The sequence below is a fragment of the Apteryx mantelli genome, chromosome 2 (assembly GCF_036417845.1).
Source record: "Apteryx mantelli isolate bAptMan1 chromosome 2, bAptMan1.hap1, whole genome shotgun sequence".
Classification (NCBI taxonomy): domain Eukaryota; kingdom Metazoa; phylum Chordata; class Aves; order Apterygiformes; family Apterygidae; genus Apteryx; species Apteryx mantelli.
The window spans coordinates 168,875,999-168,894,917 of NC_089979.1; the positions used below are offsets into that span (position 1 = coordinate 168,875,999).

Sequence of the window (18,919 nt, forward strand, 5' to 3'; positions counted from 1 at the left end):
AGCTCAGTACACCCTCTAGCAATCTCTCAAGTCCAGTGCTTTGCTAGATCAATCAGCCCTGCTGAGTTTCTAATTAATCTATGGAGAGCATCATAGTAATATGGATGTACAGGTCACAAGCACGTAGCTTTGCATGACACTCAACCGTTACTTCTCTTAAATTGTATTGCATTGCAGCATGTAGACACACTGTGAGAAAGTTTCACTGGTGTTTCAATGTGTATCTTAAGACTTGGTTAAAAATTTGGCTGAAAACGTAAGCCAGAACACTACTTTTAGAGGAGAGGTTCCCACCAGGCTACGCAAATTGAATCAGCTGAATTTCACAGATACTGCATTTCAAAGAATTTCTTGTGCCATCTTATACTCCGGCTCTGTCCTGCACTGGAATACATCAGTGGCAGGCATTTCCCTTTTGGACTTGACCTGATAGGCACGTGCTTTACACGTGCTTTATGCTGATGGGCACGTGCCATCAGCTAATGGCTTCACTTGCAGTACCTAAGGGAGCATACGTAGCTGTCTCAGAGATCACAGTGTCCTTTAGGAATAACAGGAGGTGCTTGACTGTCTGCATCAGAAGTTAAGCTTGTCAAAGGAGGACACAGGACTTTCACAGTAAGACTTTAGTACCACTTCAGTCAGGAGGTTCAAAGACAGCGTAAATGGTGGAGCAATTGTTAAACTGAAAGAATACAGGCCAGACATGGCTCTCAGCCTGTCCAACAAGTGAGGTGGTTTGAGTCATGAATCCAACCCTAGTAAAGCCTTGAGCTGACCTGAATACATAACAGCGTGGTTATATTATTTGCCTGCATTGTGGATTTGAATAGGGTTAGAGCCTCTGAAATAGTACTATGCAATCCTGGCCCAAAAAACTGGTAATCTAAGAAGTAACAGGTATAATGAGCCAAGTCCTGAGTGTGTAATACAACCTGATCCCAAATTTTGATCATGAACTTACCTGAGACTTTTAAATCAAAAATAAGAGTGTCATCTCCAGTTTTGCAGGTGTATGTTCCCTCATCTTCTTTCGCCACAGCTGAAGCCACAAGCTTATGCAGTTTGCCCTTATCTTCCAAAGTGAATTTCTTGCTTGCTGTGATTTCTTTGCCATCTTTGTACCACTTAACCATGATGTTGGCTTCAGAGGTCTCAGAAACAAATTCAGCCGTTTTCCAGTGATGACTCTGATAATTCCTCCAGTTTTCTCTTTATTTATGAAAGTTGCAAGTGCTGAAACAAAATACGGACACACAGTGCTTTGAGGAATTGTGTGGACACGAATAAATACATACACTTATATCTACATTAGGTATTAATTTATCACAGGGCCAAATATGCATGTGTATGGGAAAGTGCGGAAGAATGTCAAGGAGATAGGCGATGGAAGCTAGCCAGACCGTTCTGTGGGAAAAGGAGCATCAACAGGACATGTTGACCCATAGCCATGTAGCTGGGCCTGTGCCAGTGTGGTGTGCACCTGGGCTTTGACTCGAGATTAGCGATGAGCTCAATGTGCCCACTGCGCATGTGTGTAGTACACAAAACCCACGTATAGTGCCCCCCCCCCGGTGTTCTTCGCCATGGACCGACGCTCAGCGGTGCCAGGGACTCTCCCGCTCCTTTATTGCCTCGATCGGGAAATCGCTGGGGAACCCCCGCTCAGACGCAGAGGTAATAAACGCTCAGCATTGACCTTAGTGTGCCTTGTGTTTGTGTATCTGTTCCTGCCGGGAGTCCAGGCGTCGCCCCCGCCGGAGCCTTACAACTGGCGTAGTCGGCAGGATACACAAACGACAATGCCGTGGCCAAGGAGAGCGAAGGGGGAGGGCGAGGGCCACGGAGGGACTGCTCGCCTGCGGCTGCCAGGATGGCCCCAGACTGAGCGGTGGGGGCCGGTAGCTGCATTGCTTGCCGCTCTGGCAGTCCCCCAGGACTGGCCAGAGTTGGCACAGGGGGAAAATGTTACCCTGAAGGCGGTTGAATCCGCTTTACAGGCTATGCCCTTTCGTGCTGCTTCGGAAGCAGCTCGGAAGCTCGCCGGACAATTAGGGTGGGCGCTGTTGACGGGCATTCGAGCCTTAGATAATGAGGTATCATCTTTGCAGCAACGAGTAAAAGATCTGGAGAAGGAGAATGGAGATTTGCGTGATGCGAGGGCGGTAGCACAGGAGTTGATCACGAGCCAAGCTGAAAAGAGTCAGGAATTAACCCATAGGGTAGAGCGATTAGCTTTACGAATGGCTAACAAGCGCCGTGTGCGCTATGGTAAAGCCCCAGCTACAGTTGCACAGGTGAGAGCAATAATAACTAGACCTTCCTGGGACCCAGAGGAGTGGGATGGTAATATTTGGAGTACTTCATCTGACTCGGAGATTGAATTTGGATTAGAAGGAGAATCGGCTACTCCCCAGGTCTGACCTCTTGTGCAACTGAAGGGGGAGAGGCAAGTAGACGGGAATACAGTGGAGCAATCTAGGACGTATACCCCGAAGGAATTGCGTGAGTTTTTAACTGCTTTCCAGCAGCAGCATGGGGAGTCTTTGTTAGCCTGGTTAGTGAGAGCATGGGATGCAGGTGCCGGATCGCTTAGTCTCGTAAGAGAGGAGCTGAATTTAATGAGCCCCTTATCAACCGATGCTCAAGTTCAGTATTATCTTACCCAATTAACTGCTCCGTGGGACGGGGCAGGAAATATTATCGTAGCTCCAACATTATATCAATGGTTATGTGCTGCTGTGCTAGGTGCTTATCCGTCCACCGATGAGTTAGTCGCCACAGTGGGAGCGTGGCGTACTTTGGAGGAAGGGATCAACGTGTTGCGGCAGCTAGGGGTAGCAATCGGATTAGCAGATGGAGAAGGACCGGACGGTGTGGAAATAACGCGGCAGATGAAGACCCAGTTATTAAGGGGGGCTCCAAGTGCCTTAAAGCCCTTACTATTTGGCATAGTAATGCCTGCAACTGGAACAGTGGGGGCTTTAATACACAATATAAGGGATTTGACACTTGTTGGTGAACCAGATACTAAGCAAGCGAGAGCAGTTCGGAATTCCAAAGGAAGAAAATTGGCAGGGACTACTAAATTGAGTGGAAAGGTAACGAGGCGGCAGATGTGGACTGATTTGCTGCAGGCAAGGGTATTACGTGATGAGATAAATGGTCTTTCTACTGCTGACTTATTCAAGCGGTGGCAGCGGCTACCTGCTAATCAGCAATATCGAACACAGCCTACCGCCCCCCCTGCTTCAGCCACAGCGTGGAAGCTGCCGGCCAAAAGACAATGAGGGGGAGGCGGGTCCCCTGCAATACGAGTGTCAGTTGCGGCTTACCATCGGGGGGACCGATGCCCTTATGTACCCTTGCGAATTCGCTGGCGCTCTGGAGGAGAAATTGCTGTGCTTGCTTTAGTAGATACTGGGGCAGAAGCTACTGCACTACATAGTGCGGTAGCTCTGGGGAAGGCCACTACCCATATATGTGGGTTGGGAGGATCAGCCACCCCGGCGAGACAGGCTGTAGTTACGTTAGCAATTGGCAAAACCCCCCCATTTTCTGCCACTGTTTTATTAGCACTGATTCACGAGTGTATCTTGGGGATCGATGTGCTACTGGGCAGAGATATTCAGACCCTGTAAGGATTGTTCTCCTTTGGAAAAAGTTCTGCGTTACCGCAGTTGCGATCCATTACTTTGATTAGAGGGTATCCAAAATGGGACCCAGTGGATCTACCGGTTCCCCCCACTGTAGTGCAAGTGAAGCAATACAGAATTCCTGGTGGGGAACAGGAAATTCAGGAAACTATAGATGCTTTATTGCATACCCAAATAATACGCCCTGCCCTGTCGGCTTTCAATAGTCCTATTTGGCCTGTTCGGAAGCCTGATGGCTCATGGCGTATGACTGTGGATTATAGGGAGCTAAATAAAGTCGCCCCACCATTAGCAGCCGTAGTTACCTGACATGGTAACTCTGCTGGAAGGCATAGGGAAACATCTGCAAGAATGGAAAGCTGTCATTGATTTGGCAAATGCATTCTTCTCTATCGCTATATCCCCGCAATCGCAAGACCAATTTGCGTTTACATGGGATAATAAGCAATATACATTTCAAGTCCTTCCTCAGGGCTATAAACATAGCCCCACTATTTGCCACCAGATGATCTCAGCTGATCTTCCCCCCCCACTTACAGAGTGTACCATCCATCATTATATCGATGATATTTTGATAATGGGACCTTCTGAAGAACAAGTCCGTGAGCAGTTATCATTGCTGGTACAGACCCTACAGGAGCGGGGGTGGGCTGTAAACCCTAAGAAGGTACAGGGGCCAGACATCAGTGTGCAATTCTTAGGGATAGTCTGGAGGGGGCAGACGAAAGCTATCCCTGAGAAAGTGCGCAATACCATTCAACAGTACCCTGTCCCCACTACTGTGAGACAACTACAAGCTTTTTTGGGCCTTTTGGGGTTCTGGAGGACCTTTATACCCCACTTAGCATATTTAATGCGGCCGCTACAGCGTTTGACCAAAAAAAGTAGCCAGTGGCAACGGACTAAAGAACACCAGCAAGCCTTCGACCTGTGCAAGGAGGCGGTGGTCCAACATTGCGAACTATTCACTCCATATGAGGGACGACCTTTCGAGCTGGAGGTAACGGTCATGGGGGATACGGTGTCTTGGGGGTTGTGGCAGCAATGTGCCCACGCAAGGCGGGAACCTATAGGTTTCTGGTCCCGTTCCCTGCAAGGGGCCACAGCAAATTATACACCTTTAGAAAAACAGCTCTTGGCTGTGGTGTGGGCTTTGCAGGATACCGAACGAGTTACAGGACGTGACCCGGTGACCGTACACACCCCCATCCCCATTCAGGCATGGGTGACAGATGATACCATCAGGGCCCATGTGGGGGTGGCCCAAGCTGCAACTCAGTGGAAATGGAAACACTATTTACAAGCCCGGTTTAAGGCAGGGAGAAAGGACATGAGCACCCCGCATGCAACCTTGTTAGGGGAGGTACGTTTTGAGCACGTGCCTCTCTTGTCAGAGCCAGAGGGGCTGCCCCCCCTTGCTCCCCCAATAGAGCCATCGCCTGTCCAAGAGGCCCCTCCTTTTGAGACGTTATCTCCTGAGCAACGAGAGTGGGCCTGGTTTTCTGATGGCAGTGCGGTGTATTCCTGGGCAGGAGAGCGAGTGTGGCGCTCTGTAGCATATAATCCTGCCACAGATACTATCTGTTTTGCCTCAGGAACGGGATACTCAAGTCAGTGGGCTGAACTAAAGGCTGCAGCTATAGCTCTCGATGAGGGAGATGCACGCTACCTCTATACGGATAGCTGGGTAGTATACAAGGGTCTGCGAACCTGGTTACCAACATGGGCCGCTGCACAGTGGAAGATACATGATAAGGAACTCTGGGGGAGCCCCTTGTGGGAAAGGATTTGGGACATTGTGCAAACTAAAGCTGTGTCTGTGCGACATGTCGATGCCCATCAGAAGCAGGAGACCCTCGAAACTCAGCATAATACAGCAGTCGACCAGATGGCAACTCCCTCAGAGTTAAAGCAAGCTTGGCAAGCGCATGAACGATCAGGGCATCGTGGCCCCATCACAGCTCAGGCTTGGGATCTATCACAAGGCCATCCCATGTTAGCCCTACATTGGTATAAGACAGCCCGTGCTAACTGTCCCGTTTGTATGAAGATAACAAAAGTGCCTTTCACCAGCACATATGGTCGCATCAAGCGAGGCGAACAACCCTTTGCGACCTGGCAGGTAGATTATGTAGGCCCGTTACCCCCCTCACAGGGGCGAAAGTATATATCGACTGCTGCAGACACTTACACAGGCCTTATGTATGCATATCCTACCTCCCATGCGAATCAATCCTCTACTGTACGGGGCTTAGAGCAGCTCATGTATACTTATGGTATACCAAAAGAAATACAGAGTGACCAAGGTACCCACTTTGCAGGCCATGTAGTACAAGAATGGGCAAAGGACTTGGGGATCACCTGGGTCTTGCATATACCATACCACCCTCAAGATAGTGGATTAATAGAGAGAATGAATGGCCTGCTAAAAGAACAAATTCGAAAGCTTACCACCACGCAAACCTTAAGGGGGTGGATGAGCATGCTCCCACAAGCGCTGTTTATGCTTAACAACAGGCGTGTTGGAATGCTTACTCCCTATGAGCGAGTACAAGCCAAACCGACTCTAGCAACTCCTGCTCGGATATCCGTAATGGAAGGGGGAATTGCCCCCTGCATACTCGCCTCCGGGGAGGTAGAATTCTATACACCGGAGCAACTCACGATTACTGAACAAAGGGTTATAAGCTTACATTTAAGACTTGACTGTCCTTCACAGTGTGTATGGCTGTTTACACCTTTGATACCTGTCCAAATAGCTCCACTCTTATTGACCTCTTCTCAAGATTTATCTTTCCAGGTATCCGTATCCACGCCAGTGAATATTGCACAGGGAGCACCGATACTGCGAGGAATTCTGATCCACAGTGCCGGAGTGCCTCAAGTTCAGCAAACACCCTCAACACACTCTTTAGCCAGTGTGTGGATACTAACTCCTCAAAAGGAAAAGCGGCCTGGCACTGTTCTAGCAGATGGTCCAGGAGCCACTGCTCTAGTTCTTCCTGATGGTGATACTATGCCTTTCTATCTTCCCATCAACAGGTTATCACGCCGGCATCTGTAAGCTACTGTTGAGATGTTGCCTCTTGTTGACCACGACAGATGCCGTTAATCTACAAGACCATCCAGCTTCCCATGTAAATACATGGATTTGGCTCACACAAAGATCAGCTAACCTCTCTGCTTTCTGTATTGCAGGAGGACGATCAGTGGATGATGTCTTAACTATGTGTTACATAGGTGTACCAGCTCCACTCATGGTACTACAGAGTTATATACAAAAAAAGGGTATTTCTGTTACTCCCATGAATTCATACAATTTGGGTATTGTTTCCCAAAAGATGACACCTTGGACTTACTCTTTTTGTATAGCTAACATGTCTAAAGCATATATTTGCTTTCGCTTTGTAAATGCTACCTCTGTTCTGCGGTATGTAACCAATACACAGTTAATTTGTAATGACACTATAAATATTGCTTATGCATCTGCTCACATTATACTACCCTTAGGTTGGTTCCTTCTGTGTGTCACTACAGCATATACATATGTGCCAGCCAACGCCACAGGTGGCCCATGCACTGTAGATTGTGTTACTCTAAGCATCCTTCCCTTTATGATGGAGCAGCGAAGGACCCCGTGACATATCCTAGATGCCATTTGTAACCTCCATGTAAGTTTATTTTCTCATGCGGAAGCCCTAGGCCTATTGCTAAGCCTAGTTGGGATCCCGGGGGTGGTGGCGCATGATTGTAAACGGTTAGAGCATGTTGTCTGTGCTTTAGCTCAAGGCTTAAATTGGACATCTAGAGCCATTGCCTCTTTTAAATAAAGAGTTGGGAGCAGTACGGCAAGAAACACTGCAAGACCATCTAGTGATTGACTATCTCCTACTGTGTTACAACCATGGATGTCCTGACTTTGCCGGGATGTGCTGCTTTACCATCACTGAAGAATCAGCATCTACTGAGACTGATATCAGCCACTTACAGAGCATTATCCAACATACCTGGCAGAATGGCGGAGATGCCTGGCTGGCTAATTGGTTTGGCTCCCTAAGGGGATGGCCGGGCCACCTCATACAAGGAGAACTCTTGTTTATCTTTCGCATTATATTATGTTATGTTTTGATTTCATTACTTTGTAAATTCCCTTGCCCTCATACCACACGCCCTTCTGAAGACTGGAATGGCCTGTAACCAGCTCTCCATTGCAGGGGTGGAGTGTATGGGAAAGTGCGGAAGAATGTCGAGGAGATAGGCGATGGAAGCTAGCCAGACCGTTCCGTGGGAAAAGGAGCATCAACAGGACATGTTGACCCATAGCCATGTAGCTGGGCCTGTGCCAGTGTGGTGTGCACCTGGGCTTTGACTCGAGATTAGCGATGAGCTCAGTGTGCCCACTGCGCATGTGTGTAGTACACAAAACCCACGTATAGTGCCCCCCCCGGCGTTCCTCGCCATGGACTGACGCTCAGCGGTGCCAGGGACTCTCCCGCTCCTTTATTGCCTCGATCGGGAAATCGCTGGGGAACCCCCGCTCAGACGCAGAGGTAATAAACGCTCAGCATTGACCTTAGTGTGCCTTGTGTTTGTGTATCTGTTCCTGCCGGGAGTCCAGGCGTCGCCCCCGCCGGACCCTTACAGGCTCCCAACCCTTGGCGGCTTGTTGTAAAATTTTCCAGTCATGTGGTTCCCATTTTCCCTGACCATTCTGTTGTAGCACGGGGAACGCCAGTGCTGTGGGGCCCTCGGACCCCGCAACAGGCTTCCATTGTCCTTCTATTATAGCGTCCTTGATAATACCACTCCAGCAGGACTCCCTTGGAGGTCCGGCGAGGGGATTCATTAAGCAGGGAGGTACTCCTCCCTCTTTCTCTTGCGCCTGCAGCTCCACTTTTTTCAGGCGTTCCGATAGCTCCTGTAGCACTCTTACGGTTTCTTCTGGTGACGGCGGTACTTTATTTCTGGTGCCAGGCGTGTTGTCCCCCGAAGACTCGCTGGACGAAAGCAGTGGGGGGTGCTCTGATGGAGTCTGGCGTGAGCGGGTGGTCTCGTTGAAGGAGGGTAGAGGCGGCCGCTGAGGTGGCACAGGCAGCGGCAACGGTGGGTACAGGGGACTGTTGCTAGGCAGCGGCGGGGGAGGAGCGCTAGGAGGGGGTCGGCACTCCTTCCCGCCCGAGTCTATGAGGTCAGCAAGGGGCGTGGCCACCGCCCCTCTTTGAGCCTCCTCCGGGTGCACTTCCGCGTTCGCCTCGGAGCTCGGACCGGCCGGCTCTGAGGAAACCTCCGCTTTCTGGGACGCAGCGGGTGACGGCGCTGTCGATGCCTCCCCCTCAGAGTTCTCCCGCACCCTTTGCAGTGCCTCCCCGACAGACCGGCTCATTGCCGTTAAAGTCTCTAGTACGGTGTTCCAAAGTGCGCAAACAGCTCTTATTGCCCTCTCCTCCTTCTCGCCTCCCCCAATCGTCTTCTGCCACATTGTCTCTCCGAAATCTCGCCATTCCGATACGGAAAATAGCATATGGGTGTCGGAAAAATGACCCCATTTTTGCCCTAGCTTAATCAATCGGTGCAACTGCTTTTCCGGGGCGTCAATCCCTCTCTTAGAGAGTATCCCGGCGAGCAAGGTGGCAGCAGCATCAGCCTCCATTGCTGCTTCCTGAGAGGCGGGGAGCGACCCCGAAGACCAGTGTCCGGTTGGCTAGCGGCATACAACCAGCACTCCTCTCAGCCGTACAATCCCCACTCCCGTCCTCTCGCTGCTTACCGCAGTCTCAGAGCTCTTATCGGTAGTCACGGAAGTAAACCATCCTCTGCTACCAGATGTCGGAGTGGGGGGACGGGCCTGGAGTAACGATGAGTCTCAATATGAGTATGGTCGTTCTCCCTTTATTAGAGCTTACACAGAGTATATATAGACAGGCGATAGAGCATGTGCTAGCAATAGCTGTATGATTGGTTTACAGTCTCTGTTCACGCGCCTAAAGCGAATACATGATTGGTGCAAAGTTGCTGTTCACGTGAAGGGGCTTGTCGGCCCCCTCCTTGACTTGTTTACCACTACTTGCCTTCCCCTTTTGTAATGGTCTAGGAGTGTTCAAGGACAGTTCACACAGCCGTGGGATCCTCCCTCCATCGTGAAGACAGGATTGCTCACTTCTAAGAGATCATGCCCCTTTTCACTTAACCATTCTTCCACATGCGGGATCCTATCCAACTCCTCTCCCAAGGAAACCACACTGGCTCCCCGTTCACGGTCCCCTCCCGGGCCTCAACTGCATAAGCACAAATTTGCCCCAAGAACGTGTTTGGAACCTCACAAATGCGGGAAGAAGCTCGTTCTTTCCTTCCCGAACTAAGACACCAACTCTCACGGCTTTTCTCTTTGAAGTTGCATCCATTCCCGATTTCTCATCTCAGTTAGCAGCCGGTCCCTAACCCTTCCCGGTTACCTTGCTCACCAAACTAAACACAGTCTACCTGTGACAGTCTAACCTTTCATCTCGGTTAACAGATATTCCAACCTTTCAAACAGTGAATGGGCTGCGGATCAAACTGCAGTTATTCTGGAGAGGAAGGGAAAGTGATTTTCAAAAACGTCAAGTAAATAAATAGCAATTCCTAACTCAGTAAGTTACCTCCTAGGCATAGCCTCAGCTTGTATTGTATATAGGACTGAAAAAAAATCATTTTTGCAAAGGTCTGTCTTTTATAAAGTAGCAGACAGTTGGGGAATGATGGAATTTTTACCGGATTTAATAGACTGTATTTCATGTCAAGGGATTTGAAATTTCATACCCATGTTCTCAGTATAATTTCTGCTGTAATTAACTAACCTAATTATGCTTTTCCCTGCTGAATGTTTATAGGTATATCAGAGGAAGGATCACTTTACCCATGACTTACATACTTAAGCCTTCCTCAAACATCTCCTCCTTCTCACAGTTGAAAATAAAGTATTCACACAGACAGGCTGTTGGTTTGATCAGCTCAGTTGTTTTTAGGCTCTCCTGACATCCTAAGATCAGGATAGAGCCTTATTTTTTGATTGAGCATCTTTTATACTGGAGTAAATCAACATAGTTTCACATAATTATTCCTTGTTTACCTAGCACTGTACGCAGGCTCAAGCCAAAGAGTATCAGTCCAGTCTGGTGTTTAAAAAAAGGTCATCTAAAATCAGGCTTCTCAGTCCAAAGCCAAGCACCAAGTAATAGTAGCCCAGTTCCCCAGATTGTGAGCATTTAAAAAGCTTCTGCTGACCTCAATATAAGCTCTTATGTATTCATCTAAAAAAAATAGGCCATGGGCTTAAATGCCAAAAAATGGAACATAATTTTAAACTCATACTTTTTAGAGTTTTGCTTGTGCTGTAAAGCAGAGCGAGAGCTCTGGAGGACTTGGATATAGAATGCATATGTTCTAATGATATTCTTGCATATGGCCACCTTTCCTGTTGCATCCACAAAAAGAATCTCTTTTGCCCATTACCGTGGACTTCTTTGTCCCCGACATAAAATTAATTAGACAGGAACATTCCCTGATGCAATGAGGTGTTCACGGTTCATCTCAGATCACCTTGAGTTTCAGTCACTGCACAAAACAGTCTCAGTCGATCAGTGGAGCTACCTTTTATAGTGACACTAAGCATAAGGGATAAGAAAGTCTGGGAAGCACAAGACCCAGAATGATCTGGTACCAATTCCCCCTTCCTCCCTCAGAGTGGGAAGTTTCTAAACCAGAGTCAGATACCCATTTATGCTTACACGACTCACCTTATCCAAAACAGTGTAAAACACTGTTGGTAGCAATCAGGATTAACCAATTCCTTTCTGTACAAACACTCTTCCATCACTTTCATTTTTACACTTGGCTATAGCAACAGCCAGTGCCTACAAACAGGAGTAACTGAAGCTACAGCTAGTGGTGATGAAACACCTTGCTGGGAGGAAACTGGACATCACCCAGAGTCTGAAAAAATGCTTTGGGGTGCAACACGTGAAAGAGGATGGAGTAAGACATTGTGAACATGGAAGTGCTACACTGCTCTACGCTCTACAATCCCAGTTCATCCCATTTAACAGAAACAGTAAGCCTAAGTCTAGTTCTAAATCAGGATCTCAGTCCCCCGTGGTTCCTCAAATAGCCAGTAGAGAAAGACACTTCACAGCAGGGGCATAACCAAAATACATCTGCACTAGCAGAAAGACTAAGGTGGATTAACTTGAGGAATGACAGGAAATCACAGGTGTCCTCGAGGAAAAGCAGCTTTTAGCTATAGGGCACATGCAGCTGCACAGAGTCACGAAGCAAAGGACAACGGCAAAGATTCCAGCCTCATGAGAGACTCTTACCAATTATTTCACGAGAAGTCCTGCAGCAGGAGTTAAAATTAAGCAGTCGGTATGTACAAGAAATCTTAGAGAGGGGAACCGTAAGGCTATTCTAGAGCTAAGCAGATTAGAGATGAGTTACAAGAGTTTGCTTACTTTGCAGAAGTTTTTGCTTATATTTTCCTGGGCTCAGATTCCTGTTCATCTGGGTCTAACCACATCCAAAACAACAAAAAGATGATGCTGAATCACCCAAATCCAAAAATTCCCCATTATTTCAGTGCAAAGTCACAATTACTCAGAACTTAACCTATTTTAACCTTGCCCTAGACCTCTGTGCACTGATGAAAATCTAAAACAAAGATCTGAACCAATGCATCAAATCAGTCTCTTCATCTTGTGTAAAGGTATGTACTCACACCATCCAAAAAAAAAAAAAAATCACAAAAACATAAGGCTGGAAAGACCTAGAAAGATCATCCAGCCCTTCTCCCCTGCTCTAGGACATGCTCAGCTCTTTATGTAATTCCAGACAGATATTTCACTAACCTTTTCTTAAGCCCATGATGGAGGCTCCAAAACCTCTTCAGATGATTCTATTCAGTCATCCAACCAACAGAAAGCTTTTTTACTGTACAACCTGGATCCTTCTCATTGCAATTGAAGCCCATTATTTCCTGTCATTATTTCCGCATGGAGAACAGATTGTTCCCTTCCACTTTACAACAGCCTTTTAGGTACTTGAAGTCTGTTATCAAGTCCTTCCTTACCTATTATTTATGACTTAGACAGCACCAATTGGTGGCAGGGGCTTTAAAGACAAAATTAGAGAGCCCTTAAGTGCTTAAATCCTGTCTTCATTTATCCTGTAACAAACATGACAAAAGGATGTAGGAAAGAGGATACAAGTACAGAGCTACAGCCAAGAGACCATTCGTTTACTTGAAAGGGCAGCACCCACGGATAGAAGATTTGCTCTTGTAGTTTTTCTAACCCTGACTGACTATAAAGAGACATTCTGAAAGAGGTGCTTTACAGAGGAGAATTAGGGCAACAGATGGCTGAACAGGGAATGGCTTGCTAAAAGCCCTAAGATGGAGAAAACAGAGTCAACCAGAGAGGGAGAAATTTCAGAGGAGGGAGAAGAATGAGCTAGGAGGCTTAATGGTCGACAGCATGACTGAAAGCCGGTGCAATGAGATGGAGGCAACAAAAAGCAGCCAGTTGTTCCTTTTGTACTGCCCTTGCTTCCACCTTCTCTCAGTCATTTGACGGGTAATTGTCATGGAAGAGACCAGAATCCATCTCCAAACCCTATCCAGGGGAATTACAGAATGGGAAACCGTTCAACTTACTTTCCACATTGATCTTGGCTTGGGTCTTGTCATCAGGACTCTCACAGCAGTAGAAGCCCCTTTCTGCGAAGGAGATGTTCTTAACCACGAGGATATGCTTCATTCCCTCAGCTTTGATCTCTATGTTTTCACTGGGCTTCAGCACAGTTTTGTTCCTCATCCACTTCACCTCTGCAGCCTTGGTCAGCTCAACCTCCAGGATCACTGTGTCCCTCTCTTCAACTGTTCTGGGCTCCAGTTTCTTCTTGAATGAGACTGGGGCCTCTGCCAAAGGAGAAAGATATTAGCAAAAACGTGCAGGATCCAGAAAACGGGCTATCGGGAGGAATTAAAATAGTGGCCCATGCATTCTGGGCATCTTTATTTAATAAACTGAAAGCAGCAATCCCCTACTACGAATATAATCCGTCAAGGGGAAGGCCATATAAAGCAGAGATCACAGCATCAGTGATAGCCTGTCAAAGGGACATTATTGTCTCTTACCTCGCACCCTGAGGTTGGCACTGCTTTCTACACCCTCAGCATTGGCAGAGATTTCAGCTGCGTCTTCCACCGTCAGATCAGTGATCGTCAGGCTGTGGTTGGTGTCACTCTGCGAGATCACATACTTCTTGCTGGCTTCAATCTTGACACCATTCCTGTGCCATGTAACCACAGCATCACTGGGAGAGATGGTACACTTGAACACAGCCTCTTTTCCTTCTTCAGAGACCACGCTGTTGAGACTCGTAATGAATTTCACCACTCGGGGAGCTGATGCAAAGGAAGAAAACACTTAGGAGCATGTCTTTGAGACATGGTGTGAACATGGTGTGAGACAAACCAGAGATGTGGAAACTTAGGGAGATTCCTCTGACATGGAATTTTGTTATTATTAATATTATTCTGTAGAGCAATAACAGTGCCTTAAACAGGCTTTGGTTTTGCCTTTCTTTCTTTCTCATCTTTTACCAAATGAGATCATCTGTTCTTTCACATCAGAGCTTCATTTGCCTGACTAGATAAAAAAATCTGTAGAGGCATAAGCCCCATCCACCTTTGTCTCTTCCGTCCCTGGAGACACAGACAGTGGAGTTAAATGAATCCAGGGCGTGATTCATCTCATCCTGAAGTAGATGTTTCAATAGGTCAGATGAATTCTGACCTACTAGCAACCGTTCCTCTCCACTGACTCCAAAGAGAGCTGAGGGGGTGCATCCCAGCTGTAGACATCTTGTGTGGATGTCTGAGGAGAAAGGAGATGAACCCTAGCCTGTGTGCCTCTCTGCCACTGCACTGCACAGCACCTTCCTTTCTTTGGCTGGACTTTATGATGCTCTGCTGTTGGGGACAGTAAAGGGATACAGAGTTATTGCCTGGGGGCAGATACTGCAGCAGTGGGCCCAATTAGCCCTTTGGTCCTGGACATCAACCCTCTCCTCTCTGTGTGAGCACCAGCTGCACCCCATCCTTCTGATGAGACAGTCAATTTAGAGCCTTAGCCTTGATGAGGGAGCAGCAACCCTGTGCACTGTCCCAGGAACAGAGGCGACAGTTTAGGCCCTGCTTAGGTCCTCCCACAGGACCAGCTTACAAACGTTACCCTCACACAACATCCCTGTACATCTTCCTCATCAGCTTTGTCATGCTGGAGGACAGAGTGGGGAAGAGCTAAAGCCCTGCCCGCTCCCCAGCCACTAGGCTAGGAGGTGACAGGAATGCTGTGATGACTGTGGAAAGCAAACACCAGGAAAAGCACCCATCGGAGGCCTTCTTGTTCCCTTGAGCGAAAGCCCAGCAAAGGACATCAACTGGGTCTTTAGAGGCAGGAGGAGCTTTGCTAGCCCATGGCATGGGAGCCACAGTAGCAGCAACAGCAGTTCAGGTCTTGAGCCTAGAGCAGTTTTAGGGGGAGTTTGGACTCCTTCACCTCCATCCTCCCGCGAGGGAAACGGAGCTGTTAGGCAGGGACATGACCTGGGGGCAGCTGCCTGCTCACCTTGCACCTTCACTTGGAATTCCTGCTTGTCATTCTTTGTGCAGCAGGTGTACACAGCAGTGTCCGTGCTCTTAGCCAGGTTCACCGTCAGGGTCCGGGAAGCCCCCTCACTCTTGATCTCATACTTCTTGCTCGCCTTGATTTCTATTCCATCCTTCAGCCACTTGACTGAAGCAGTTTCAGGCGTTACTGAAGTAGTCAGAGTGATGTTTTCATGTTCTTGAACAATGAGGGGCTCTTTCTGGACAACCTTCTTTTCAAATTTGGCCTCTGGTTCTAGGAAAGGCATTAAAAAAGACAAACTATTAGCTTCATTTCCAGGTCCTTAACCCAGCAATATTCAGTTACTGTCTCTTCTCACAATAGGGTTCCAGTTCATGGCATAATCTGTAACAACCCAGGAAATATGGATGAATATTTGTGACTGGTATAATCTTTTGCTGAGAAAATAATCTGTCAGGTAACTCAGAGCTTCTGCTTATAAGAGGAGCCAAGAAAAGGAAATGCAAATATACATTTTATCTGCCACTCATAAAATGCTTCTTTCTTAGTGGTAAAATTACCTATATAATCTTTCTTCTCTTATTTGGATGATTCTAGATCTAATTAAGAAGAAATATTAATATGCTAATCCTGAATTTACAGCCTCTTTTCTTATCTGTTTGCTTTACTCCCATTCTCCTCTACCTTGTACAATGCTTTGCCCCAGAACAGGGCGCACACAGTGGCAATCTAGTTTTTCTTAGCAGCCTTTCCCCACAGCTCTATTTCTGTGCTTTAAAACTTCCCACTTCCAGCTCATTTTCAGCTACCCATCACTGGAAAAGGTTGTATGATAACGTGTGTGAAGGAGATGATAAACAAACAAAAAAAAAACTATTTAGCATCGCTTTAGCCAAGGAGTCTCCAACCAGTTTCTCCTCCTCAACACTGCTAAATTCAAATGGCCAAATTCATGTGCAGCATGGTTCACAGATATTGCTCCAGGAGAGATCGTAGCTGCACCGTGGCCATTAGGTACAGAATAATCACTATTCATCTTAGCCAGCCAGCAAAGCTGCATAACATGCCCAAAGTGAAAACTCACCAGTAACTCCAAGCTTGAAGGTCAGCTTCTGGCCTGCAGCCTCACAGATGTATTCGCCAGCATCTTTCTTCTCCAGCCGCTCTATAAGCAGACGACGGGTTTTGCCCAGAGTCTCGATTTGGAATTTTCTAGAGGAAATGAGCAGTTTTCCATCCTTGTACCATTTCACTTCAGTTGTGTCCTCTGCTACCTCACAGCTGAGGCTGGCACTTTCTGTCAGGACAGCATGCACCTCCTTCTGGACCTTCTCCTGGTCTATAAACGCAGGTGTCGGCTCTGAGTGCAGAAAAAGGAGAGAATATTGACAGAGGGATTCAAATGAGGCCATCTGTGTGCACAGGCCTGGAAAACATCAAGGTTACCACTTATGTTAAAACCAAATGTCTTCACTGGACAGTATCTACCCTTCTGTGTGAGCAAACTGCAACGTGGAAATTAGGCGAGTAAGAGTCCAGGAATGGAAAGGACCACTCCCACGACTGCAAGCATGCAAAACATGTCAAATTCAGAAACTTCCACAGAATATCTTTCCTGCACATCACCAACCCCCCCCCCCCAATATCTTTTCATTAAGACCTACAGTGAATTATCAAGGACACAACTGTAACATGTCATAGCAGAAATGATGGTCTCCTGGTTCACTTGTCCATCCTAACCCAACACAGTACTGTTGGCTTCTGGAACACTCTTCATAGTCTCTTCCACTGTCACAGATGTGACGGTCAAAAGACAAAGGAATACAATTTCCCTACAGCAGTCAGTTAGCCCAGGACTGTGGGCGGCAAGGTACTCAAGCATGTCTACAACTTCAACACTCCCTTCAACATCACACGCTTAGAACAGTTTGGGAACCTTCTGAATCCAGTTCTAAAAGACCAAGTACTAGGAATCTTTCAAGACAAAGGGGCATTTAGCATCTAGCAGAAGTGTTACAAGCATCTCAGAAGGTTAGGACCTCAAATACACAATAGCATGAGTTCAAAAAAGTGCTGAGTTTTCAGTCCATCTCTATAAATTCTGCTGTTAAAACTGCAAATGGCAGAGCACATTCCAACCTCTCAGTTTTTAGAACTGGGTGTGGAAATCTAACAAGGAAAGGATTTTTGAATGAATTTCATTTCAGGATTGAAATACTACAACAGAAAAGCACATGACCAAGTACTTCTGTGTTTTCCAGAAAATATGTTTCTGAGGAGAACTTTGTTGTGGTAACTAGAGGCTTTACAGCTGGATGCAGAAGAAACAGATGAAGCAGAATGCAGAAAAAAAAACCTATTTAATTGCTATCTAACTAGCCACCTTGTTTTCTAACAGTCTGGGCTAGTTTTCATTTAATCTGTACTTTTTTACTGATTAACACTCATCAAGCCTCAGCAATTCCTCTCACAGTTCAACTGGTTTCAGGCTCACCACTGCTAGTCCAGCACTATGCTCAGAAATGCCTGTGGCTGGAACAGCCCAGGTGAGTACCTCTTCATCACTCTCTTTCCAAATTTCTTTTGAAAATTCTGAAAGTCTTTAGTCCTCACACTGATGGTTCTTAAGTTATTCCTCCATTTCTTGGCTGGCAAAGCCAATCCTTTATTCCTTGCGTGTTTTACAGATAGTCTGTTTTACTTGCAGTTCCAATACAGACCGATCAAGCCTCACACAATGAATGTCAGACTCGCTTATCTGATTGTGACTTCCTACTCAACGGCATTGTAAATGGGGTAACGTGCTGCTTGGTGGAGCTCATGTTACTCCTCCCTTGACATGCTTCATGCAAAATGTACACTCCTATCACACGTGCTTGTCTTTGTCAAGAGGTTCAGTGCACAAGAATCACCCTTTGGGATCCCAGGAATGGGAAAGATTTGAACAACATGCTGACTATTATTTCTATTCTATTCATTTCTGCAATTATTATTATATAGACTACTTAAGAATGTGACAAGCCTTTGTGACATGATAAAACCAAATATTTCAGTATATACCAGACCCAGCACACAGCAAATCAGATAAACTTTACAGACTGCAGTAGAGCCCAGACTATTGCAATTGGGTCATTGTGTAATATGGAATCACAATTATTATTTTATTATTCTCTACTGAAATTTTGAAAAGAGTATCAGTCTTACCCATGACATTAATCTTGAAGGTCAGTTTCTGGCCAGCAGCCTCGCAGGTGTACTCGCCAGCATCTTTCTCTTCCACCTGCTCCACCACCAGCTGCCGCAATTTGCCCTCTGACTCCACCTTGAACTTCTTGCTTGAGGTGATCAGCTTCCCCTCCTTGTACCATTTCACCTCGGTCCCCCTCTGGGCCACCTCGCAGCTCAGCGTGGCCTTCTCTTTCAGGGCTGCCTGCACCTCCTTCTGCACCCTGTCCTTGTTTGTAAACACAACTTCTGGCTCTGAAAAGAGAGATTAATTCAAAGTGCATCCCTGAGCTGAAGTTTCCTAAACTCTGTATCATAGCTCACAGGGAATACTGGAAACCACCTCTCTGGCTTGACGATATCCATCTA

At 47.0% G+C, this 18,919-nt stretch overlaps 1 protein-coding gene across 1 annotated transcript in view; it reads right to left on the reverse strand.

Annotated features, from left to right (window-relative positions):
• LOC136991350 (obscurin-like) overlaps positions 1-18,919 on the reverse strand; it is a 157,806-nt gene that overhangs the window by 133,558 nt on the left and 5,329 nt on the right. Inside the window, exons 5-9 of the mRNA XM_067292217.1 lie at positions 18,530-18,805; positions 16,410-16,685; positions 15,323-15,598; positions 13,828-14,097; positions 13,345-13,608 (exon numbers count right to left, since the gene is read on the reverse strand). Of these exons, the coding sequence (XP_067148318.1) occupies positions 13,345-13,608; positions 13,828-14,097; positions 15,323-15,598; positions 16,410-16,685; positions 18,530-18,805 (1,362 nt within the window). The remainder of the gene's footprint in view (positions 1-13,344; positions 13,609-13,827; positions 14,098-15,322; positions 15,599-16,409; positions 16,686-18,529; positions 18,806-18,919) is intronic.